Raw genomic sequence first — 27398 nt, 5'->3', positions numbered from 1 at the left:
TCTATGCAGAATAATGAAACTGGACAACTTTCTTATACCATACACAAAAATAAACTCAAAATGGATTAAAGACCTAAATGTGTAACCTGAAACCATAAAGATCCTAGAAGAAAGCACAGGCGGCAATGTTTCTGACATTGGCTGTAGCAACATTTTTCTAGATAGGTTTCCTGAGACAAGGGAAACATAAAGCAAAAATAAACTACTGGTGTCCAAATAAAAAACTTAGGCACAGTCTTGATCTCTTTTTAATTTTGAAGGAACCTTTGCTGGGCAAAGTATTCTTGCCACACAGTTTCTTTCTTTCAACACTTTGAATATACCATCCTATTATCTCCTGGCCTACAAGGTCTTTTGTAAGAAATCTACTGATAATATAGGAGTTTCCTTGTGTGAGAGAATTTTTTTTCTTTTGCTGTTTTTATTTTTCCTTTTCTTTTCTCTCTTTTTTTAAAGATTTTATTTATTTGAGGGAGAAGTGAGAGAGAGAGCCCAAGTGGGAGAAGGAGAGGGAGAAGAAGACCCTCTGCTGAGCAGGGAGCCCAACATGGGGCTTGATCCCAGGACCCTGGGACCACGACCTGAGTGGAAAGCAGATGCTTAACCTACTGAGCCACCCAAGCACCCCACTCTTGTTGTTTTTAAAATACTCTTTTCGGGGCACCTGGGTAGCGCAGTCATTAAGCGTCTGCCTTCGGCTCAGGGCATGATCCCGGCATTCCGGGATCAAGTCCCACATCGGGCTCCTCCGCTGGGAGCCTGCTTCTTCCTCTTCCACTCCCTTGCTGTGTTCCCTTTCTCGCTGGCTGTCTCTCTGTCACATAAATAAATAAAATCTTTGTTTAAAAAAAATAAAAAAATAAAAAACTCTTTCAATCTTTGATATTAGACAGTTTTATTAGTCTTGGTGAAGATAATTTTGGATTGAAATTTTGGGGTGACCTATGAATTTTATAAACATGGATGTATCTCTGCAGGTTTAGGAAGTTCTCAACCACTATTTATTTAAATAAGCTTTCTAACCTTTTTCTCCCTCTCTTTTTTCAATAATGGTACACTGTTTCCATGAAGGTGCCTCATCGGTCCCATAGTCTTCATTCTTTTTGCTTTTTGCTCCTCTGATTAGATGATTTCAATTGATCTGTCTTCTAGCTAACTAATTCTTTCTTCTGATTGGTCAAGGGTGCTGTTGAAGTTCTTTATTGAATTCTTCAGTACATCAATTGTATTCTTCAGCTCCAAAAATTGTTTGGATCTTTTTTAGGTTGTCTATCTCTTTTTTGAACTTCTTTTTGTTCTTGTGTTGTTTTCCAGATGTCTTTAGATTGTTTATATGTGTTCTCTTAGCATTTTTAAGGGAAATATTTTTGAATTCTTGGTCAGGCAATTCCTGGATCTCCATTTCTTTAGGGCCAGTAACCAGAGGTTTACTGTATTTGTTTGGAGGAGTCATATTTCCCTGATTCTGCATGATCCCTGTAGCCTTGCGCAGGTGTCTGTGCATTTGAAAATGCTGTCACCTCTTCCAGACTTTAGGGACTGACATCAGCAAAGGAAGAATTTTACTTGTGGATGACAGCACACTGGAGCATGCTGTGACTTTGGGTTTAGTGTTGCAGGGTACCAAGAATGGAGTTGTGTGGCAGCACCACATCTGGTGGGGTGCAATGTCTCTTCAGCTCAGGCTGCTGGGGTCCTCCATATTGACAACTGTGTGTTTGTTGGCAAGAACTGTGAGAGATTTGAAGTGGCTGCTAGGGCACCTGGTGCCCTCAGCAGTGCCTTCAGGTCCAATGAATAGGGATCAGGGCAGGCAGTGGTGATGGCCAGAGCTGGTGTGCACAGAGCTGGCTGCAGGGGCCAGCTGCATGTGCCTATGTCATTGCAGGGTCCAGTTGCAGACACATACCTAGTGCTCAGGACTAAAATAGGCAGTAAAGGCCAGAGCCAACTACAAGCTCATTGGAAGCTGCAAGGGCCCTGGCTGTTGGTGTGGCTGCACATTCTTTCCTTGGGTGTGTGTACTACAGTGTAGGTCAGTCATAGGGGTCAGGCTGGAGGTATGCAGGTACAAAGGTGGTGGAGTTAGCTTCAGGTCAACATGGTGATGCACGGTAGTGACAGATGATAAGGCCTAATCAGGCCAACAGGCTGCTGCAGAGACTCTAACTGTCAGCATATTCTGTCATAGCTGCACAGTAGTACCCCGCCTGCATGGACACTGAAGTGGAGGTTGGTGACAGATTTCAGGCTTACTGTACAGAAGGGCAAAATGGACAGGCTAGCCCCAGACTCACACATAGCACCCTACAGTATGGAAGGGCACAGTTGGAAAGGCCAACCCTGAACACACACTCGGTCAGCTGTAGGAGTCTAGGCTGACGTCTTGTACTCACATAGCTACAGAGTTCTGGGATGGATGCTCATGTGGTTCCTGGGAGCTGGCAAGGGTGGGTGGGAATTGGAATGAGGAGGGATTCTGATGGCTACTATCATTGAATGTGAATACCTCTGGGGCATAGCTGATGAAATCTCCAGGTGTCCGTGGCAACTGTGCTGGCCGTTGGCTTCTTCAGTGGCAAAATCTGCTGGGTTTGTCTGCAGAGCTGGTGAGTGAGCCACAATCGCTCTCACTGTATGGCTGCTATTGGTATCCCTTTTCTTCCTTGTTCCTCCTAGCCACCTCTATCTGTCTCACCTTTTGCAGTGTGAGTGGAGTGAAACCAAAGCACAACCTTGGGGCAATGTCCTGAAAGGTTGGGAAAGCTGGCTGCTCACCCTTTCCCTCCCTTCCTGGCAAGGGAAACTCTTTCTGGTTGAGAAGTTCCCTCCTGGTGCTGTGCAATGTCAGCTTGAGGGAAGGAATGATGCAGGCAAAATGAAGTTGTCTTCTTTCTGTTCTATTATGGTTATTCTCGGGTTTTTTGTTCCACAGTGTATGCTAAAGTTTCTTAAGCAGACTCCAGACCTCTCCCATAGCTCTTCCAGAACTCTCCCAGAACTGTTTCTCGTCATGGATAACCGTCCAATCATTGATCTTTGTGAGGGAACAGAGAGTGGATTCCCACACATCACCATTTTGGTGACATCACATTTTTTTCCTGGCTTTTCACTTCCTTGATGGCATTCTTTAAAGCACAAAAGTTTTAAACTTACATAATGCCCAATTTATCTATTTTTCTTCTGTTGCTTGTGCTTTAGGGGTCAAATCTAGGGAAACATTGCCTAATCCAATGTTACAAAAATTTATACCTTTTCTTCAAGAGTTTTATAGTTTAAGCTTTTAAATTTAGGTACTTGATCCCTTTTGAGTTAATTTTTATATATAGTGTGAGGTAGGAATATAACTTCATTTATTTGCATTTGGATACCCAATTGGATCAGCACCACTTACTGAAAAGACTATTCTTTCCTTACTGAATTGTCTTTAACCATTGGTAAAAATCTGCTGACTATAAATGTTAGGTGTATTTCTGGAATCTCAATTTTATTTTATTGATATATACATCTAGCGTTAACTCAGTATTACACTGTTCTGATTACTGCAGTTTTATAAAATGTTTTGAAATCAAGAAGTGTGAGTCCTTCAACTGTGTGTTTATTTATCATGACTGGGCTATCCTGGGTGTCTTGCATTTCCATATGAATTTTAAGATCAGCTTGTCAATTTCAAATAAGTCAGTTAAGATTCTGATAGAGACTGCTCTGAATCTGTAGATGAGTTAGTATCATCTTAACAATATTAATTCTTGTTAATATGTGACTATGGATATGTGAATATGGACCACTTATTTAGGATTAATTTCTCTCAAAAATGTTTTTATGGTTTCAGAGTATGAGTTCAGTGCTTCTTTTTAAAAATGTGTTCTTAAGTTTGTTTTGATACCATTTTCTGATTTTTTTTTTAATTTCATTTTTGGCTTGCTCACTGCTACTGTATACAGATACAATTGATTTTTGTATATTGATCTTATAACGAGCATCCTTGCTGAACTTATTAGTTCTAATAGTTTCTTAGCAGTTCTATAGAATTTTCCACATACAAGATCATGTCAGTTCTGCTAATAAAGATAGTCTGACTTCTTTCTTCCCAATCAAGATGTCTTTTAATTCATTCTCATTCATTCAATTTGCTTGCCCAACTATATTGGCTGGAACCTTTGGTACAATGCTGAGTATAAGTGGCAAAAGTAGATGTCTTGTTCCTGATCTTAGGGGGAAATCATCCAGTCCTTAACCATTAAGTATGATGTTGGCTGCAGGGGATTTCACAGATACTCTGCCAGATTAGGAAGTTTTACTTCTAATATTTTTTTAAGTAGGCTCCATGCCCAGTGTGGAACCCAATGCAGGACTTGAACTCACGACCCTGAGATCAAGACCTGAGCTGAGATGAAGAGTTGGATGCTTAATTGACTGAGCCACCCAGGTGCCCCTCTATTTCTAGCATATTGTTCTCATCATGAAGGAGTGTTGAATTTTGTAAAATGATTTTTCTGTGTCTATTGAGATTCTGTGTCTATTGATGAGGTGTATGAACTAATGATGCTAAATCTACCTTGCATTCTTGAGATAAATCCCATTTGGTCATGGTGTATAATCCTTTTTGTATATTGCTGAATTCAATTGTCTAGTATTTTGTTGAGGATTGCTCCATCTATATTAATAAGAGAACTGGTTGTAGTTTTCCTTTCTGGTGATTTCTTTGGTTTTGTTACAAAGTAATATTACCTCGTAGAGTGAGTTGGGAAGAGTTCCCAACTCTCCTATTTTTTTGGAAGAGTTTGTGAAGAATTCTATTCTTCTTTAAAATTTGAAAGAATTCATCAGTGAAACCACCTCTACCTGAACTTCTCTTTGTTGGAAGTTTTTGTTTGTTTGTTTTTAACCAATTCGATCTCTTTACTTGCTGTAAGTCTATTTGGATTTTCTATTCTTAAAACGTTTTCAGTAGTTTGAGTCTTTCTAGGAATATGTCAATTTCATTTACATTATCTAATTTGTTGGCATACTGTTGTTCGTCTTATTTGCTTATAATTGTAATTTCTGTAGAGTTCGTGGCAATATCCCCGTTTTGTTCTTGATTTTAGGAATTTTAATCTTCTCTGTTAACCTGAAGGGTATCAATTTTGTTGATCTTTTCGAAGGACACTCTGGGTTTTTCTGCTTTTTGCTATTTATTTCTAGTCTCTATTTCATTTATTTACTCTAATCTTTATTACTTCCTTCTTTCTACTTCCTTTGGGTTTAGTTGGCCCTCTTAGACTGTTGATTTGAGATCTTTCCTTTTTTTTTTTTTTAACGCAGGCATTTACAGATATAAATTTCCCTCTGGGTATTGCTTTAGCTGAGTCATGTAAGCTTTGGTGTGTTGTCTCCCCATTTTTATTCATCTCAAAATATTTTCTCTTTTTTTTTTTAAAGATTTTATTTATTTATTCGACAGGATAGAGACAGCCAGCGAGAGAGGGTACACAAGCAGGGGGAGTGGGAGAGGAAGAAGCAGGCTCATAGGGGAGGAGCCTGATGTGGGGCTCGATCCCACAACGCCGGGATCACACCCTGAGCCGAAGGCAGACGCTTAACCGCTGTGCCACCCAGGTGCCCCTCAAAGTATTTTCTAATTTCCCTTGTAAGTTCTTTTTTGACCCATTGGTCATTTAGTAGTAAGTTGTTTAATTTCACAAATTTCACTAGTTTTGCTTTCTGGTTTCATTCTATTATAGTCAGAGAAAGTACTTTGCATGGTTTCAATTCTTTCACATTTATTGATCATTTTTTTTAATGGCTTAGCATATGGTCTATGCAGGAAAATGTTCCATATACACTTGGGAAGAATGTGAATTCTACTGCTGTTTGGTGGTGTTCCACAGATGTCTATTTTGTCTAGTTAGCTTATAGTGTCATTCAAGTCTTCTATTTCCTTCTTGATCTTTTGCCAAATTTTTCTATCCATTATTGAAAGTAGGGTATTGAAAGTTGTAACTATTACTGTTGAATTGTCTGTTACTCTTTATTCTTTCAGGAATGTTTCTTATATTTTGAAGCTCTATTTTTGGTGCATATTTGTTTATAATTGTTATGTCTTCCTGATGGATTGACCCTTTTGTCATTACAAGATGTCTCTATCAGTAATAATATTTTTTGTCTTACAATCTATTTTGTCTGATATATAACCTCTCCAACTTTCTTATGGGATTGTTTGCATATTTTCTTTCAATTCATTTATATCTTTGAATTTAAAGTGTCTTGTGTAGACAGCATATAGTGGATCTTTATCCTGCCTGACGATCTCTGCCTTTTTTAAAAAATATATTTTTATTTATTTATTTCAGAGAGAGAAAGTGAGAAAGAGAGAGCAGGGGGAGGAGCAGAGGGAGAGAGAGAATCCCAGGCAGACTCCACAGAGTGTAGAGTCTGATGCCGGGCTCAATCTCACCCCCGAGATGATAACCTGAGCCATAATCAAGATTTGGACTAAGACACCCAGGTGCCCCTAATCGCTGCCTTTTTTACTGGATTGTTTTATCCACTGACATTAAATGTTTTTATTGATATTATTAGCTGTGTGTTTGCCATTTTACTTTATATTTTTTACATTTTGTTCCCTATTCTTCACTTACTGCTTTCTCTTACATTAAGTGAATCTTTCTAGTGTAACATTTTAGTTCCTCGTTGATTTTTTCCACATACTTTTTTGTTATTTTTTAGTGGTTCCTCTAGGGCTTATCAGAATACATTTCAAACTGATACTAAATTAATCCCAGTGAGATACAATATTACTCCTCTATAGCTCAATTTCTACTTCCTCCCTTTTCACTATTTTTTTGTGCTATTTGGATCTTTTACAAACCCAATAATACATGATTATTACTTTATAAAATTTTATGTCTATTTTTAAAAAGCTAAAAAGAAAAAGGTGAACACATATGTATTTATATAGTTTGTTATATTTAGCAGGTATCCTTTCTAACATTCGTATTACTTTTGAAATATTTATTAAATAAACAGGTATTTATTATATCTGGTTGCTTATGTGCATTTTATTGAAAATGAGGGTTAATATTAGTGAAATAAATGTGTTTTCCTATGAACAAATGGTCAGTTTTGCCCTCTGTCATTTTATCTTCTGGAATTTTCATATTATTCTGACCAATTTAAGAAATTCTTTATGTCACAGATTTAATTACTGTCATTTGATTTAAGTTTTTCCCATTTTATTTTTTAACTATAGTAAGTTAAACTCTTCATTGTTATTACTTCAAACTTCAGAAATTTCTTATCCTTTTAAGATCTAAATGACATTCCTTTTTTTAAGTTGTAAAAATAAAAATATTTTTCTTATACATAGGCCATAAACCATAGAAACATAGCTAAACTTTTTTTCCCTCCTCTTTTACAGATTAAACTTCTATAGTACATATGTATTCTGGGTTATATTAGAGATGCAGGCTTAATCAGTGAAAATCAGAGACAGAAAATGTCTAGAGCTATATGCAACAGATAATTGGGCACATTAACTCATTGGGCTTACCACAGCTTTACACAGAATACTGAACTCTGCATTACTGAGCAAGACAACATACTTCAATATATCACTTCAGTCATACACTGGAATAATATCAACAAACCATTCAATGTTGTATTTGCCTCTATTTCCACATTTGATGGCCATTCTGTATATAATACTTAATTCACTTAGATCATATTTTGACAGTGCTATGATTTAAATTGATATTCCTACAAATTGCTTACCAGTTTTCCCAACACTATTTACTTAAAGAAAAAAAAATATCTCTTTTAGACCAGAGACATGACAATTAAATGCAGCTCCCAATACTAGACTGGATCTTGTACTAAAAGGAAAAATGATGGTACAAAGGAAAAATAATGGTATAAAAATAATGGCATAAGTGGCAAAAATAAAGGTATAAAGGATAATGGTATAAAATAAGGGTATAATGGATCAATAAACAAAATTGGAATACAGAAGGCAGATTAGATACATGTACTACAATGTTAAATTTATTGAAATTGATCATTGTACTGTGGTTATTAAAAGAGTATCTGCAGTGTTAGGAAACACAAATCGATATATTTAAGGATGAAGAGTCATGATAGATGTAGTCTCAAAGGATAAAAACAAAGGAACAAAAAATCCAAAGCAAGCACCACATTTATGGTTCTCAACTGCGTGATTTGCCCCCTCCGAGGACATGTGCAATGTCTGGACACATTTTTGGGGGGGTACTCCTTGCATCTGGTTGATGGAGTCCAGGGATGCTAAACACCCCACAATGCACAAATCAGCACTCACAACAAAGAATGATCTGGCCTCAAATGTCAACAGTGTTGAGGTTGAGAAACCTTGATGCAGAGAAAGCAAATAATGGAGGAAGTGGGAGAAAATATCAATAGTAGGTGTGCACAGGTGAGGGGTATATGGGTGGTGTTGTGATTATTCTCTTTTAAGTTTTCATTTAAACTCCAGTTAGTTAATATATAATATTAGTTTCAGGTGTACAATATAGTGTTTCAACACTTACATACTACAGCCGGTGCTCATCACAACATTTGTACTCCTTAAGCCCTATCACCCATTTAACCCATCCCGGGTTTTTTTTTTGTTTTTTGGGTTTTTTTTAATGATTTTTTATTATATTGAGTTAGTCACCATACAGTACATCCCCGGATTCCGATGTAAAGTTCGATGCTTCATTAGTTGCGTATAACACCCAGTGCACCATGCAATACGTGCCCTCCTTACTACCCATCACCGGTCTATCCCATTCCCCACCCCCCTCCCCTCTGAGGCCCTCAGTTTGTTCTCATAGTCCATAGTCTCTCATGCTTCATTCAACCCATCCCGTTTTTATTATTCTTAATCTTGTAACTTTTCTGTAATTTGGAAATTACTTCCAAATAAATAGTGTTTTTAAACTTCTTTTAAAAGTACTATGCCGTGGGGCGCCTGGGTGGCTCAGTCGCTAAGCGTCTGCTTTTGGCTCAGGGCGTGATCCCGGCGTTCCGGGATCGAGTCCCACATCGGGCTCCTCCGCGGGGAGCCTGCTTCTTCCTCTCCCACTCGTCTGCTGTGTTCCCTCTCTTGCTGGCTGTCTCTCTGTCACATAAATAAATAAAATCTTAAAAAAAAAAAAAGGTACTATGCCGTGATGATTACTTTATCATACACTGAATCATTACAGAGAAAAGTGGATCTATTTTGGGGCTTCCAAGTCTATTTCTAGTCTATTCTATTTTTCTTCTCTATCTCTAGTCTGTCTCCTGAAGACTTGCAGTAGTGAATATTTCTGATGAGGTGACTTAACTGTCAAAGCCATGAGAATAGCTCTTTGGAATTTAACTAGGCAAGATATTTTAATATATGCATATTAAATGTACAACGTGCAAAGACCCCAGGGTAAGATTATTTATTTGCCCGATGTTTTTTCAGGACAACAAATCAAAGAGTGAGGCTGGGATCTGGGAAGCTAGACAGTGATTCCCTGAAGTGAATACAACTCATGCAATCCAAGTTCTTCAGGGCCATCCAAACACAAATCGACATCAATCTACATGTGATATTAGTCTTTTGTTTGGATAAGAACAACATTCTACAAACACGTTTCCAAAGGTTAACCTGTAGAAAACATATTTGTGCTTTTTAGGCTACAGAATCTTAAAGCCTAATTGACTTTAAAGTACAATTTAAATATATATATCATAGACACACTTCTCTGAAAGGATCTGGGAACCTGTCTAGAATACAGCAGAATACCACCATATAAATGAGTTAGAAACTTGGATTTGATCAGAGAAAAGATGGTGGAGGAGTAGGGGACCCCTTTTATAGCTGGTCGCCTGAGTCAAGCTGGATATCTACCAGACCATCCTGAACACCCACGGAATCAGCCCGAGATGCAGGAAGATACATCTGAATCTCTACAAACGAACATCTCCAGCACTGAGTATTGAGGTACGAAGCGGGGAGCCGGGAATCCACGCACAGATATCGGAAGATAAACGGAAGGGGGAGGGAGCCGCCGAGCTTGGGCACCGGGAAGCAGTAGTCACCTGCACTGGGGAGGTGGCCGGTCTTGCGGACCTACACCCACGAGAAAACAGACTAAGAATCTGAGCCTGGGAACACACAGGTGACCAGACTGAAAACAAGAGCTCTGGAGCACACACTCGAACAAGACTGAAACCGAGAGCTTGGAAGTATGTGCACGACCTGAATGAAAACTGGAGCTCCAGAGCGCTCACTGGAACCGGACTGATACCGGGAGCTCCAGAGCACGTGCCTGACCGGACAGACAACAGGCACTCTGGAGCGCGCACGAACCACACTCAAACAGGGAGCTCAGGAGCGCTCGCGGGAACTGGGGAGGCTGGTGGTATTAGAATCACAAAGAACAGAGACATGCCGGCCCTGGTAGTGAGGGCTGGGAGAGCGGCTGTGGGGGGCACAACCCGGGACACTGCAGGGTTCTTGGAAGCACCAACAGAAACAGTTAAAGTGGCCAAGAGAGCTCATTGGAGAGCGGACTGCAATCTCTCTGTTCTGAGACAGAGGCTAGGATACAGCCACTGCTGCTCTGACTCTCAGAAGAAGCACAGAAAACCACCAGGGAAAGCCGCCAGAGAACAAAAGCCTGGAAATACCAGCTCACATTGTGCCCATCCCCATCCCCCCTCGCAGGGGACACGGAGACTCTACCCAAACAGGGTTGCCTGAGTATCAGGGCAGCAGGCCCCTCCCCCAGAAGGCAGGCTGAAAAATCAAGAATCCCACATCCCTAAGGTCCCGATAAAACAAGTGCACACTGCCTGGCTTCTGGTCAGTAATTTGGGATCTGTGCATCCCCGCAACCTCTCCTCATCAGAATGATAAGGAGAAGAAACCCTCAGCAAAGAAAGGAGACAGAGACTGTGGCCTCTGCTACAGAAATGATGGATATGGATATAACGAAATTGTCAGAAATGGAGTTCAGAGTAACAATGGTCAAGATGATGTGTAGGCTTAAAAAAATATTAAAGAAAATATTAACGAGAATATAGAATCTCTAAGGGCAGAAATGAGAGCGAATCAGGCAGAAATTAAAAATACTATGAATGAATTGCAGTCAAAACTAGATGCTCTGACGGCCAGGGTAAATGAGGTAGAAGAACGAATTAGTGAATTGGAGGATGGGATGGTAGAAGAGAAAGTTAAAACAGAAACTTGGCTCAAAAAAATCCATTCTCGGTTCGGCTCTGCTCCGTGTCTGGGGGGGTTTCGGGGCTGCGGGGTGTGACCCACGCCCTCAGGAGCTGTCTCGTCGCTGCCGCCGCCGCGTGGAAGCCCCGAGAGAGATTCACCATTCATATAATCTACTCCTCCCTTGAAAAGTGGGGACTGAGAAGTGCCATTCTGACAGGTATCAACATTATCTTTAAAAAGCTTTCAGAAGGGAGGAGTTAAGATGGCGGAGGAGTAGGAGACCCCTTTTTCAGCCGGTCCCCCGAGTCGAGCTGGATAGGTACCAGACCAGCCTAAACAACCACGGAACCAGCCTGAGACGCAGGAAGATACATCTGGATCTCTACAAATGAACATCTCCAGCGCTGAGTATTGAGGTACGAAGCGGGGAGCCATGAAACTGTGCACAGATATCGGAAGATAAACGGAAGGGGGAGGAAGCCGCCGCGTTCGGGTGCCGGGAAGCGGTAGCCAATTGCACGGGAGAGCGGGCGGGGCTCACGGACGGCACCCGCAAAACAGCAGACTGAGACCGAGACCGTGAGCCGGGTGCGCGCGCCACCAGGCATCTCGCGGGACACCGGAATCCCGGTGCGCTCACTGGATCCAGACTGAGACCGGGAGATCCGGGAGCTCGCGCCGGGCAGCTGGCGGCTGGCGGCATTAGAAACACAAAGGACAGAGACGCGCCGGCCCTGGAAGTGAGGGCTGGGACGCCGGGTGTGGGGCGCACATCCCGGACGCTGCAGGGTTGAGCAGCACCAACAGTAACAGAGTTAAAGTGGCCAGAACATCAGTGGAGAACGGGCCGCAATCCCTCTGTTCCGTGACAGAGGCTGAAATTTGGCCGCTGCTGCTCTGACCCTCAGAAGAGGCACAGCAAACCGCCAGGGAAAGCCGCCAGAGAACAAAAGCCTGGAAAAACCGGCTCAGGGAGTGCCCATCCCCATCCCCCCTCGCAGGGGACACGGAGACTCTACCCAAACAGGGCTGCCTGAGTATCGGCGCGGCAGGCCCCTCCCCCAGAACACAGAAGGCAGGCTGAAAAATCAAGAAGCCCACAACCCGGGTGCCTGGGTGGCACAGTCACTGAGCGCCTGCCTTCGGCTTAGGGCGATATCCCAGCGTTCCGGAAAGGAGTCCCTCATCGGGCTCCTCCGCTGGGAGCCTGCTTCTTCCTCTCCCACTCCCCTGCTTCTGTTCCCTCTCTCGCTGGTTGGCTGCCACATAAATAAATAAATAAAATCTTTAAAGAAGAAGCCCACATCCCTAAGATCCCTATAAAACCAAGGGGCACGGCCTGGGACCCAGTCAATAATTTGGGCTCTGGAAACCCCGCAACCTCTCTTCATCAGAATGACAAGAACGAGAAGCCCCCCCCAGCAAAGAAAAGACAGTGATTCTGTGGCCTCTGCCACAGAAATAATGGATATGGAGGTAACCAAATTATCAGAAATGGAATTCAGAGTAACGATGGTCAAAATGATGAGTAGAATTGAAAAAACTATTAACGAAAAGGTTACTGAGAATATAGAATCCCTAAGGACAGAAATGAGAGCGAATCTGACAGAAATTAAAAATTCTATGAGCCAAATGCAGGCAAAACTAGAGGCTCTGACGGCCAGGGTCGCAGAAGCAGAGGAACGGGTTAGTGAATTGGAGGATGGGTTAATAGAGGAAAAAATGAAAATAGAAGATGGTCTTAAAAAAATCCACGCCCACGAATGTAGGTTACGGGAGATTACTGACTCAATGAAACGATCCAATGTTAGAATCATCGGCATCCCCGAGGGGGTGGAGAAAAACAGAGGTCTAGAAGAGATATTTGAACAAATTGTAGCTGAAAACTTCCCTAATCTAGCAAGGGAAACAAACATTCCTGTCCAAGAGGCAGAGAGGACCCCTCCCAAGCTCAACCATGACAAACCTACGCCACGTCACGTCATAGTGCATTTCGCAAATATTAGATGCAAGGATACAGTACTGAAAGCTGCCAGGGCAAAGAAATTTCTCACGTACCAAGGCAAAAGCATCAGAATTACGTCAGACCTGTCTACACAGACCTGGAATGAGAGAAAGGGTTGGGGGAGCATATTTAAAGCTCTTTCAGAGAAAAACATGCAGCCAAGGATCCTTTATCCAGCAAGGCTGTCATTCAGAATTGATGGAGAAATAAAGACATTTCAGAATCGCCAGTCACTAACCAATTTCGTAACCACGAAACCAGCCCTACAGGAGATATTACGGGGGGTTCTATAAAAGTAAAAAGGCCCCAAGAGGGATACAGAACAGAAAGTCACAGCCAATACAAACAAAGACTTTACTGGCAACATGGCAACATTAAAATCATATCTCTCAGTAATCAGTCTTAATGTAAATGGTTTGAACCATCGCATAAAACGCCACAGGGTTGCAGATTGGATAAAAAGAAATGACCCATCCATTTGCTGTCTACAAGAGACTCATTTCAAACCCAAAGATGCATTCAGACTGAGAGTAAGGGGATGGAGTACCATCTTTCACGCAAATGGACCTCAAAAGAAAGCTGGGGTAGCAATTCTCATATCAGATAAATTGGATTTTAAACTACAGACTATAGTTAGAGATGCAGAAGGGCACTATATTATTCTTAAGGGAAGTATTCAACAAGTGGATATGACAATTATAAATATATATGTCCCCAACAGGGGAGCAGCAAGATACACAAGCCAACTCTTAACCAGAATAAAGAGACATATAGATAAAAATACATTAATAGTAGGGGACCTCAACACTCCACTATCAGAAATAGACAGAACACCCTGGCAAAAACTAAGCAAAGAATCAAAGGCTTTGAATGCCATACTCGACGAGTTGGACCTCATAGATATATAGAGAACACTACACCACAGAACCAAACAATACTCATTCTATTCTAATGCCCATGGAACATTCTCAAGAATAGACCATGTTCTGGGACACAAAACAGGTCTCAACCGATACCAAAAGATTGAAATTATCCCCTGCATATTCTCAGACCACAACGCTCTGAAATTGGAACTCAACCACAAGGAAAAATTTGGAAGAAACTCAAACACTTGGAGACTAAGAACCATCCTGCTCAGGAATGACTCGATAAACCAGGAAATCAAAAATCAAATAAAACAATTTATGGAGACCAATGAGAATGAAAATACAACAGTCCAAAACCTATGGGATACTGCAAAGGCAGTCCTAAGGGGGAAATACATAGCCATCCAAGCCTCACTCAAAAGAATAGAAAAATCTAAAATGCAGTTTTTATATTCTCACCTCAAGAAGCTGGAACAGCAACAGAGGGACAGGCCTAATCCACGCACGAGGAAGCAGTTGACCAAAATTAGAGCTGAAATCAATCAAGCAGAAACCAGAAGTACAGTAGAGCAGATCAACAGGACTAGAAGCTGGTTCTTTGAGAGAATCAATAAAATTGACAGACCACTGGCAAGACTTATCCAAAAGAAAAGAGAAAGGACCCAGATTATTAAAATTATGAATGAAAAAGGAGAGGTCACGACGAGCACCATTGAAATTGGAAGGATTATTAGAAATTTTTATCAACAGCTATATGCCAATAAACTAAGCAATCTGGAAGAGATGGAATCCTTCCTGGAAACCTATAAACTACCAAGATTGAAACCGGAAGAAATTGATTCCTTAAACAGGCCAATTAATTATGAAGAAATTGAGTCAGTGATAAACAACCTTCCAAATAACAAAACTCCAGGCCCGGACGGTTTTCCTGGGGAATTCTACCAAACATTCAAAGAAGAAATAATATCTATTCTCCTAAAGCTATTTCAAAAAATAGAAACAGAAGGAAAGCTACCAAACTCATTCTATGAGGCCAATATTACCTTGATCCCCAAACCAGGCAAAGACCCCATCAAAAAGGAGAATTACAGACCGATTTCCCTAATGAATATGGACGCCAAAATCCTCAACAAGATACTTGCTAATAGAATCCAACAGTACATTAAAAGGATTATCCATCACGATCAAGTGGGATTCATACCTGGGATGCAAGCGTGGTTCAATATTCGCAAATCAATCAGCATGATACATCATATCAACAAGAAAAGACTCAGGAACCATATGATCCTCTCAATCGATGCCGAAAAAGCATTTGACAAAATACAGCATCCTTTCCTGATTAAAACCCTTCAGAGTGTAGGAATAGAACGTACATTTCTCAATCTCATAAAAGCCATCTATGAAAAGCCTACTGCAAATATTATTCTCAATGGGGAAAAGCTGGAAGCCTTTCCCTTAAGATCAGGAACTCGACAAGGATGCCCACTCTCGCCACTATTATTCAACATAGTACTAGAAGTCCTTGCAACAGCAATCAGACGACAAAAAGGGATCAAAGGTATTCAAATTGGCAAAGAAGAAGTCAAAATGTCTCTCTTTGCAGATGACATGATACTCTATATGGAAAACCCAAAAGAAGCCACTCCCAAACTATTAGAAGTTATAGAGCAATTCAGTAACGTGGCAGGATACAAAATAAATGCTCAGAAATCAGTTGCATTTCTATACACGAATAACGAGACCGAAGAAAGAGAAATTAGGGAATCCATCCCATTTACAAAAGCACCAAAAACCATACATTACCTTGGAATTAACTTAACCAGAGACGTAAAGGACCTATATTCTAGAAACTATAAATCACTCTTGAAAGACATTGAGGAAGACATAAAAAGATGGAAAAATATTCCATGCTCATGGATCGGTAGAATTAACATAGTTAAAATGTCCATGCTACCCAGAGCAATCTACACTTTCAATGCTATCCCGATCAAAATACCAAGGACATTTTTCAAAGAACTGGAACAAACAGTCCTTAAATTTGTATGGAAACAGAAAAGGCCCCGAATCTCCAAGGAACTATTGAAAAGGAAAAACAAAGCTGGGGGCATCACAATGCCGGATTTCGAGCTGTACTACAAAGCTGTGATCACAAAGACAGCATGGTACTGGCACAAAAACAGACACATAGACCAATGGAACAGAAGAGAGAGCCCAGAAATGGACCCTCGGCTCTTTGGGCAACTAATATTTGATAAAGCAGGAAAAAACATCCGGTGGGAAAAAGACAGTCTCTTCAATAAATGGTGCTGGGAAAATTGGACAGCTACATGCAAGAGAATGAAACTTGACCACTATCTCACACCATACACAAAAATAAACTCCAAATGGATGAAAGACCTCGATGCGAGACAGGAATCCATCAAAATTCTAGAGGAGAACATAGGCAACAACCTCTACGACATCGGCCAAAGCAACCTTTTTCATGACACATCCCCAAAGGCAAGAGAAACAAAAGATAAAATGAATTTATGGGACTTCATCAAGATTAAAAGTTTCTGCACAGCCAAGGAAACAGTCAGAAAAACTAAGAGGCAGCCCACGGAATGGGAGAATATATTTGCAAATGACACTACAGATAAAGGACTGGTATCCAAGATCTACAAAGAACTTCTCAAACTCAATACACGAGAAACAAATAAACAAATCAAAAAATGGGCAGAAGATATGAACAGACACTTTTCCAATGAAGACATACAAATGGCTAACAGACACATGAAAAAATGTTCAAAATCATTAGCCATCAAGGAAATTCAAATCAAAACCACAGTGAGATACCACCTTACGCCAGTTAGAATGGCAAAAATAGACAAGGCAAGAAACAACAATTGTTGGAGAGGATGTGGAGAAAGGGGATCCCTCCTACATTGTTGGTGGGAATGCAAGTTGGTACAGCCACTCTGGAAAACAGTGTGGAGGTCCCTTAAAAAGTTAAAAATTGAGCTACCCTATGATCCAGTCATTGCACTACTGGGTATTTACCCCAAAGATACAGACGTAGTGAAGAGAAGGGCCATATGCACCCCAATGTTCATAGCAGCAATGTCCACAATAGCTAAATCGTGGAAGGAGCCGAGATGCCCTTCAACAGATGACTGGATTAAGAAGTTGTGGTCCATATATACAATGGAATATTACTCAGCTATCAGAAAGAACGAGTTCTCAACATTTGCTACAACATGGACAGCACTGGAGGAGATAATGCTAAGTGAAATAAGTCAAGCAGAGAAAGACAACTATCATATGATTTCTCTCATCTATGGAACATAAGAACTAGGATGATCGGTAGGGGAAGAAAGGGATAAAGAAAGGGGGGGTAATCAGAAGGGGGAATGAAACATGAGAGACTATGGACTATGAGAAACAAACTGAGGACTTCAGAGGGGAGGGGGGGTGGGGGAATGGGATAGACTGGTGATGGGTAGTAAGGAGGGCACGTATTGCATGGTGCACTGGGTGTTATACACAACTAATGAATCACCGAGCCTTACATCGGAAACCGGGGATGTACTGTATGGTGACTAACATAATATAATAAAAAATCATTTAAAAAAAAAAAAAAAAGAAAAAAATCCATTCTCAAGAATGTAGATTACGGGAGATTACTGACTCAATGAAACGTAGCAGTGTCAGAATCATCGGCATCCCCGAGGGGGTGGAGAAAGAGAGAGGTCTAGAAGAGAGATTTGAACAAATTGTAGCTGAAAACTTCCCTAATCTGGCAAAGGAAACAAGCATTCAAGTCCAAGAGTCAGAGAAGACCCCTCCCAAATTCAACCACGACAAACCTACGCCACATCACGTCACAGTGCAGTTCACAAATATTAGATCCAAGGATACAGTAGTGAAAGCAGCCAGGGCGAAGAGATTCCTTACGTACAGAGGTTAAAATATCAGAATACGTCAGACCTGTCTACACAGACCTGGCAAGACTGGAAGGGTTGGCAGGGTATTTTCAAAGATCTATCCAAGAAGAACATGCAGCCAAGGATCCTTTATCCACCAAGGCTGTCATTCAGAATTGATGGAGAGATAAGGACCTTCCAGGATCGGCAGAAACTGACTGAATTCGTAACCACCAAAACATCCCTACAGGAGATATTAAGGGGGATTCTATGAAAGTAAAAAGGCCTCAAGAGTGATACAGAACAGAAATTTACAATCTATAGAAACAAAGACTTCACAGGCAACGTGACATTATTAAAATCATATCTCTCAATAATCAGTCTCAATGTAAATTGCCTAAATGCTCCCATAAAATGCCAAAGGGTTGCAGACTGGATAATAAGGCATGACCCATCCATTTGCCATCTACAAGAGACTCATTTTGAACCTAAAGATACATCCAGACTGAAAGTGAAGGGATGGAGAACCATTTTTCATACCAATGGACCTCAAAAGAAAGCTGGGGTAGCAATTCTCATATCAGACAGATTAGATTTTAAACTAAAGACTGTAGTTAGAGATACGGAAGGACACTATATTATTCTTAAAGGATGTATCCAATAAGTGGATATGACAATTACACATATCTAAGCCCCCAACAGTGGGGCAGCTAGATACACAAGCCAACTCTTAACCAGAATAAAGAGACATATAGATAATAATACGCTAATAGTAGGGGACATCCAACACTCTACTCTCAGCAATAGACAGATCACCTAAGCAGAAAATCAACAAAGAAACAAGACCTTTGAATGACATACTAGACCAGATGGACCTCATAGATATATATAGAACACTACACCCCAGAACACCAGAATATTTATTCTTTTCGAATGCACATAGAACTTTCTCAAGAATAGAACATATACTGGGTCATAAAAAAGGTCTCAACTGATACCAAAAGACTGAAATTATTCCTGCATATTCTCAGACCACAATGCTTTGAAACTGACACTCAATCACACGGAAAAATTTGGAAGAAACTCAAAACTTGGAGACTAAGAACCATCCTGCTCAAGAATGACTCGATAAACCAGGAAATTAAAAATCAATTTAAAAAATTTATGGAGACCAACGAGAATGGAAACACAACAGTCCAAAACCTATGGGACACTGCAAAGGCGGTCCTAAGGGGAAAATACATAGGCATCCAAGCCTCACTCAAAAGAACAGAAAAATCTAAAATGCAGTTTTTATATTCTCACCTCAAGAAGATGGAGCTGGAACAGAAGAACAGGCCTAATCCACGCAAGAGAGAGCAGCTGATCAAGATTAGAGCAGAGATCAATGAATTAGAACCCAGGAATACAGTAGAGCAGATCAACAGAACTAGGAGCTGGTTCATTAAAAGAATAAATAAGATCAATAAGCCACTGGCCAGACTTATTCAAAAGAATAGAGAAAGGACCCAAATTAATAAAATTATGAATGAAAGGGGAAAGATCACAAGCAACGCCAATAAAAAGGATCATTAGAAACTTTTATCAACAGCTTTATGCCAATAAATTAAACAACCTGGAAGAAATGGATGCCTTCCTGAAAACCTATAAAATTAAGTCTGAAACAGGAAGAAATTGATTTTTTAAACAGACCGATTAATTATGAAGAGATTGAAGCAGTGATAAAAAACCTCCCAAAAAACAAGACTCCAGGGCCTCATGATTTCCCCGGGGTATTCTACCAAACATTCAAAGAAGAAATAATACCGATTCTCCTGAACCTGTTTCAAAAAATAGAAAGAGAAGGAAAACTACCAAACTCATTCTATGAGGCCAGTATTACCTTCATCCCCAAACCAGGCAAAGACCCCATCAAAAAGGAGAATTACAGACTGATATCCCTCATGAATATGGATGCCAAAATTCTCAACAAGATCCTGGCTAATAGGATCCAACAGTACATTAAAAGGATTATCCATCATGACCAAGTGGGATTCATCCCTGGGATGCAAGCGTGGTTCAACATTCGCAAATCTGTCAGTGTGATAGATCATATCAACAAGAATAGAGTCAAGAACCATATGATCCTCTCAATTGATGCAGAAAGAGCATTTGACAAAATACAGCATCCTTTCCGGATTAAAACCCTTCAGAGTGTAGGGATTGAGGGAACATTCCTCAATTTCATAAAAACCATATATGAAAAGCCTGCAGCGAATATCATTCTCAACAGGGAAAAGCTGTAAGCCTTTCCCTTAAGATCAGGAACACGACAAGGATGCCCACTCTCACCATTATTATTCAACATAGTACTAGAAGTCCTTGCAACAGCAATCAGACAACAAAAAAGGATAAAAGGTATCCAAAATGGCAAAGAAGTCAAACTGTCTCTCTTCACAGATGACATGATACTCTATATGGAAAACCCAAAAGAATCCACCCCCAAACTACTAGAAGTTATAGAGCAATTCAGTAATGTGGTGGGATACAAAATCAATGCTCAGAAATCAGTTGCTTTTCTATACACGAACAATGAAGACTGAAGAAAGAGAAATTAGGGAATCGATTCCATTTACAATACCACCAAAAATCATATGATACTCGGAATTAACTTAACCAGCAAGGTAGAGGATCTATATTCTAGAAACTACAAATCACTCTTGAAAGACATTGAAGAAGACACAGAAAGATGGAAAAACATTCCGTGTTCATGCAACGGAAGAATAAACATAGTTAAAATGTCTATGCTACCCACAGCAATCTATATTTTCAATGCCATCCCGATCAAAATACCAATGACATTTTTCGAAGAGCTGCAGCAAACAGCCCTTAAATTTGTGTGGAACCAGAAAAGGCCCCGAATCGCCAAGGAATTGTTGAAAAGGAAAAACAAAGCTGGGGGCATCACATTGCCGGATTTCAAGCTGTACTACAAAGCTGTGATCACAAAGACAGCATGGTACTGGCACAAAAACAGACACACGGACCAATGGAACAGAATAGAGAACCCAGAAGTGGACCCTCAGCTCTACGGGCAACTAATCTTTGACAAAGCAGGCAAAAACATCCGGTGGAAAAAAGACAGTCTCTTCAATAAGTGGTGCTGGGAAAACTGGACAGCTACATGCAAAAGAATGAAACTTGATCAGTCTCTCACACCATACACAAAGATAAACTCCAAAGGGATGAAAGACCTCAATGTGAGACAGGAATCCATCTAAATCATAGAGGAGAACATAGGCTGCAACCTCTTCGAGATTGGCCACAGCAACTTTTTTCATGACACATCTCCAAAGGCAAGAGAAGCAAAAGAAAAATGAACGTGTGGGACTTCACCAAGATAAAAAGCTTCTGCACAGCCAAGGAAACAGTCCAAAAAACTAAGAGGCAGCCCACGGAATGGGAGAAGATATTTGCAAATGACACTACAGATAAAAGATTAGTATCCAAGAACTACAAAGAACTTCTCAAACTCAATACACGGGAAACAAATAATCAAATCAAAAAATGGGCAGACGATATGAACAATTTTCCAATGAAGACATACAAATGGCTAACAGGCCCATGAAAAAATGTTCAAAATTATTAGGCATCAGGGAAATTCAAATCAAAACCACACTAAGATACCACCTTATGCCAGTTAGAATGGCAAAAATGGACAAGGCAGGAAACAACAATTGTTGGAGAGGACGTGGAGAAAGGGGATCCTTCTTACATTGTTGGTGGGAATGCAAGTTGGTAGAGCCACTTTGGAAAACAGTGTGGAGGTCCCTTACAAAGTTAAAAATTGAGCTACCCTATGATCCAGTCATTGCACTACTGGTATTTACCCCAAACATACAGATGTAGTGAAGAGAAGGGCCAGATGCACCCCAATGTTCATAGCAGCATTGTCCACCATAGCTAAATCGTGGAAGGAGCCGAGATGCCCTTCAACAGATGACTGGATTAAGAAGATGTGGTCCATATATACAATGGAATATTAGCCATCAAAAAGAACAATTTCTAAACATTTGCAACAACATGGATGGGACTGGAGGAGATCATGCTAAGTGAAATAAGTCAAGCAGAGAAAGACAATTATCATATGGTTTCACTCATTTATGGAACATAAGAAGTAGGAAGATCGGTAGGAGAAGAAAGGGAAGAATGAAGGGGGGTAAACAGAATGCGAATGAACCATGAGAGACTATGGACTCTGGGAAACAAACTGAGGGCTTCAGAGGGGAGGGCGTGGGGGATTGAGATAGGACGGTGATGGGTATTAAGGGGGGCACATATTGCATGGTACACTGGGTGTTATACACAAGTAACGAATCATGGAACTTTACATAAAAAACTAGGGATGTACTGTATGGTGACTAACATATTAAAAAATTATTATAAAAAATAAATAAAATCAAAACAAAAACTGCATGCTACTCTTAAAAAAGAAGAAAGAAACTTGGATTTTATTTCTCTTCTATTTTATCTGTTTCTTACTATTTCTTCAAAGGTAAAACAAAATTAAATTGGTTCATGGGAGGATATGTGTTGAGCTATTCAATAAATGTCTCATAAAATCATTTTTGTAGGTAAGCCAAATGCAATACAAAGACTCCACTTGTAATGCATGGTGGCTGACAGCCTTCAAGTCCCCAATCCTACGTTACTCCCTTTGCTCCACATCTGGGCAACCTGATCAGAAAGCCTGCTAATAATTAATACCCTCAGACCCTCGTGTCCTCAGGCAGATTGGCAGAAATTCTGAGTGTGGGAACATCTACCCCATTCACTTTCTAACTACAATAAAAACCCAAAGCCCCACCTCTCTCTTTTCCCTCCGGACCACACAGAAGCCCTTCTCCTGGGCATGGGGATCCATCTGCCGTTAACTATTAAGATTTATAAATTCTATTTTATACTAATTGCTGCCCATGTGCCATTTCTCCCACCTCCATAATTTCCCAAGGTGGAGTGGGAAAATTGTTCAGTGTCTGGCAGGGGATGCTAGGCACAGTTTTGCTTAATGATTTTTCAGAATCACTTGCTAAGGCACCAGAAGACTCTAGTCTCTAGGAAGTCTTCCAGAGCAAAGACAAGGAGAACGACAGAATCACATTCAGTGATGTCCATGCATAAGTTAGGGTCTGAAATACACTAAACCAAATTTCTAAGAGAAGAGTTAACAATTCAAAAAACTAAATTTGAAGGGATAAAATTAAACCATATAGAGTAGAATACTGAAGACCTACCTTCAGTTATAATTTTGCTTTTACTATTTGAACGAAACATTTAAAATGGAAAGTTTAAAAAAAAATCTAAACTACAGATTAAAAACCAAAACAGAATCCCAGTTCTCACCCAAACGGCACTCCAAGGGCACCCAGTGGAGTCACCAGGACTGTGGGGACTGCAGTGTAAGCCAGGAAGTTTCCAATCTGGCCAACAGCCACTGTCAAGAGAATCACAAGGATACCACTTGCAATTACAACTCTCTTTTAGCAATGATCACAGAGTTTAATTTGGCAAGGCTCTTCTCTGAAAGGGCTACTTCTTTTCATTACCTGTGAGGAAGCAAATGTGGGGCATCGTTTGCATAATTAAGGGTCCCGAAGGAAGAGGAGAGCAAGCCTCACAGCATCACTGACCCAATCAGTGCGGAGTAGTTTCAGCCCTCTGAGGAAATTCCCAAACTAAATTGGCAGTGATTGACAGTGGGTGCAACAAAGTATATTTCTACTCTCTCCTTAACACATCCTTGTTTTAAAACTAATCGTGTAGAATTTCCTGTCCTTTCAATGGCCTGGGATCTGCTCCAGTATAGACTACTGGGTCACAGTGACACACTGCTGGCACACCAACTAGAAAAACTACTGCACAGGATTGCACCCAGAGCTCTACCAAGACAGAGCTTAAAGATGAGCTCCTCAGTGAAAGGAAACATCTGCTAGACAACGTCTTGCCTAAAAGACAATGTGTGACAAATAAACCCCATGATATTTCTGAATTTTCTAATACAATTTTTCTTTATATATTTAGGGTTCTGAACTTCAATTTTATTATTTATTTTTACATGACAGCACATAACCTCTCCACATGACCTCTTTTATATAATAGCACATGATCCTGTACTTAAGAATAAGTGAAGAAACTCTCCTTTGTAAAACCAATTATGCCCAACAAAACATGAAATTTCACCAATTGTCAACAGCATGACTACAGATGTGTGAGCAAGAGCTATTTCAATTTCCTTGGGCCCAGGACAGTCTGACCTGGACTAAATTCACAGCTAACTGCAGGCAGTAGGAACCTCTATCTCCTCCCTCCAATGCCTCCCACCCTGCTCCTCCGTCCAAAGAATGGAGCTGCATTCATTCCACCTCCTCCAGTCCTGCCAGAAGAATGACCGATCTTAAGAAAGAAAGCACACCAAGCTCTTCACCATACTGGGTACTTACTTGCAATTGTGCCTGCCCACCACACAATGTCTGTTAAATAGGAGGTACCTATGAAAGAGTGAGATAAAAATATGAGAAAAGTACAAAGCAAGAGGTTTACAAACTATATACTTTAAAAGTAGTATTTACATGAAAATAAGATGGAGAAGAATAATGAATGTCATACTGCTTATTCACCCTTTAAAGAATCGTTAAGTTAGTTTATAAATAGCAGCATGAGAAACCACTAAAAGTGGCAAATACAGATATTTTTTGCAAGCTGACCCAAACAACAAATGAAACCTTTGTAAAGAAACTATTTTTTGGCTCATCATGCCACCCAGAAACACAAATATTCTTTGGCGTAAAGTTTTATGTTTAAGTCCAGTTCTCTCATGCATTTACTGCAACACATTTATATGATAATTTGTGAGCACGGGGTTCAATGACTTGGTGCTTAAACAAGTTACTCAATTTTCATAAATTAGAGCCTTTATGATATTGCTCTTTGTTCAACCATTTGGGCAGCAGACATTTTCACTGACTCAGTGATTTGACATTTTACACAATCCTGTATTCTCTTAGGTTACCCTCATATATCCCCATGCATAGTCAGACAGAAACATGAGCAGGTACCCAGGCCTCCCCATCACATGGGTCCCTCTTCCTGCCTGTATGACAGGAACCTGCAGCAAGATAGTCCCCCCAACCGTTGAGACACGTGGTTGTACTACTTCAGATATATCAAAATGCTCGTCTGACAGGTTTCTTTACTTCAGATTAAAGTACCTAACTCTAGATTTTCACCAATCTAACAGGTGTGAGGTGATATCTTATTGTGGTTTTGATTTGTATTTCCTTGATGATGAGAAATGTTCAGCATCTTTCCATGTGTCTGTTGGCCACCCAGTATGTCTTCTTTAGGAAAATGTCTATTTAGGTCCTCTACCCATTTTTTAAATTTTTTTATTATGATATGTTAGTCACCATACAGTACATCATTAGTTTTTGATGTAGTGTTCCATGATTCATTGTTTGCGTATAACACCCAGTGCTCCATGCAATATGTGCCCTCCTTAATACCCTTCACTGGACTAGCCCATCCCCTTATCCCCCTTCCCTCTAAAATCTTCAGTTTGTTTCCCAGAGTCCAGAGTCTCTCATGGTTCATTTCCCCCTCTGCTTACCCCCGCCTTCATTTTTCCCTTCCTTCTCCTAACGATCTCCCTGCTATTCCTTATGTTCCACAAATGAGTGAAACCATATGATAATTGTCTTTCTCTGCTTGACTTATTTCACTTAGCATAATCTCCTCCTGTCCCATCCATGTTGATGCAAATGTTGGGTGATCATTCTTTCTGATGGCTGAGTAAAATTCCATTGTATATATGGACCACATCTTCTTTATCCATTCATCTGTTGAAGGGCATCTAGGCTCCTTCCACAGTTTGGCTATTGTGGACAATGCTGCTATGAACATTGCGTGCATATGGCCCTTCTTTTCACTATGTCTGTATCTTTGGGGTTCTACCCATTTTTCAACCATATTGTTTGGGTTTTTTAGGTGTTGAGTTGTGTAAGTTCTTTATATACTTTGGATATTAACCCTTATCAGACATACCATTTGCAAATATGTTCTCCCATTCAGTAGTCGATGATATTATAATAGTAATGTAATTGGGACAGATGGTAGCTATACTTATGATTGACATAGCATAATGTATAAAATTGTCAAATCACTAAGTTGTACACCTGAAACTAATGTAACATTCTGTGTCAGCTACACTCAAATAAAAGAAGTAACTCCGTAGTTACTTTTGTAGAGAAATTATTTTTTAAAAGATCAAGTACCTAAATCTAATTGGACTTTTTAATTCTTAGTAATTTAGTATAATGAACACAGGAATTCAGCCTGCTTCATGGAGGAACAGAACCACAGATATTACAATAAGTACTTGAAAAAATAAAATTGGGCTAATAAGCAATGACAGAGTAGGAAGAATGCTGAGTTAGAATATCACCATTTGGCAACATCACAATAAAAACCAATTTAGGCAAGAATCATCAATGGATACTAAAACAAGTGGATAAAAGATTGTTGAGGAATATAAGATTGCCCCACAGTCTCCATTAATCACCTCTACCAGTTTCTCATTAATTATGAAGAGCAAAACTTATCTTTACAGTACTCAGTAGAACCTGATAGACATCACCTTACCCAAGTGGTTAAAGTTAACATCATCAGCAATGGGACAAACAAACACCACATGCCTACTGAGAGGATGCACTGGAAAGAATACAACATCATATCTGTGATATTCTTGTCAAAATGCATCACTTGAATCTAATCATAAGGAAACTGTGAAATAGGCTAAGAATTTGCTGGCTTAACTCTTAACCAGAATAAAGAAACATATAGATAATAATACATTAATAGTAGGGGAACTCAACACTCTACTCTCAGCAATAGACAGATCACCTAAGCAGAAAATCAACAAAGAAACAAGAACTTTGAATGACATACTGGACCAGATGGACCTCATAGATATATACAGAACACTATACCCCAGAACAACTGAATACTTATTCTTTTCTAATGCACATGGAACTTTCCCCAGAACAGACCATATACTGGGTCACAAAACAGGTGTCAACTGATACCAAAAGACTGAGATTATTCCCTGCATATTCTTAGACCACAATGCTTTGCAACTGGAACTCAATCACAAGGAAAAATTTGGAAGAAACTCAAGACACATGGAAACTAAGAACCATCCTGCTCAAAAATGATTGGGTAAACCAGGGAATTCAAAAGGAGATTAAGCAATTTTTAGAGACCAATGAGAATGAAAACACATCCATCAGTCCAAAACCTATGGGACACTGCAATGGCAGTCCTAAGGGAAAAATACATAAGCCTCACTCAAAAGAATAAAACAATCTAAAATGCAGTTTTTATATTCC

General features: G+C 40.1%; 1 protein-coding gene across 3 annotated transcripts in view; it reads right to left on the bottom strand.

Moving 5' to 3' along the window:
* The window catches only part of NIPA1 (NIPA magnesium transporter 1), a 93027-nt gene that overhangs the window by 18204 nt on the left and 47425 nt on the right, over positions 1-27398 (bottom strand). For all 3 annotated transcript variants that reach the window (XM_045795314.2, XM_045795315.2, XM_045795313.2), the window contains exons 2-3: positions 24456-24503; positions 23359-23449 (exon numbers count right to left, since the gene is read on the bottom strand). In XM_045795314.2, coding sequence (XP_045651270.1) covers positions 23359-23449; positions 24456-24503 — 139 coding nt within the window. The remainder of the gene's footprint in view (positions 1-23358; positions 23450-24455; positions 24504-27398) is intronic.

Source organism: Ursus americanus, chromosome 28 (assembly GCF_024610735.1).
Source record: "Ursus americanus isolate L20-20 chromosome 28, mUrsAme1.1.p, whole genome shotgun sequence".
In the NCBI taxonomy this organism is placed as follows: domain Eukaryota; kingdom Metazoa; phylum Chordata; class Mammalia; order Carnivora; family Ursidae; genus Ursus; species Ursus americanus.
The sequence above is the reverse complement of the archived record's forward strand: the minus strand, read 5'-3'. Positions and strand labels throughout refer to the sequence as shown.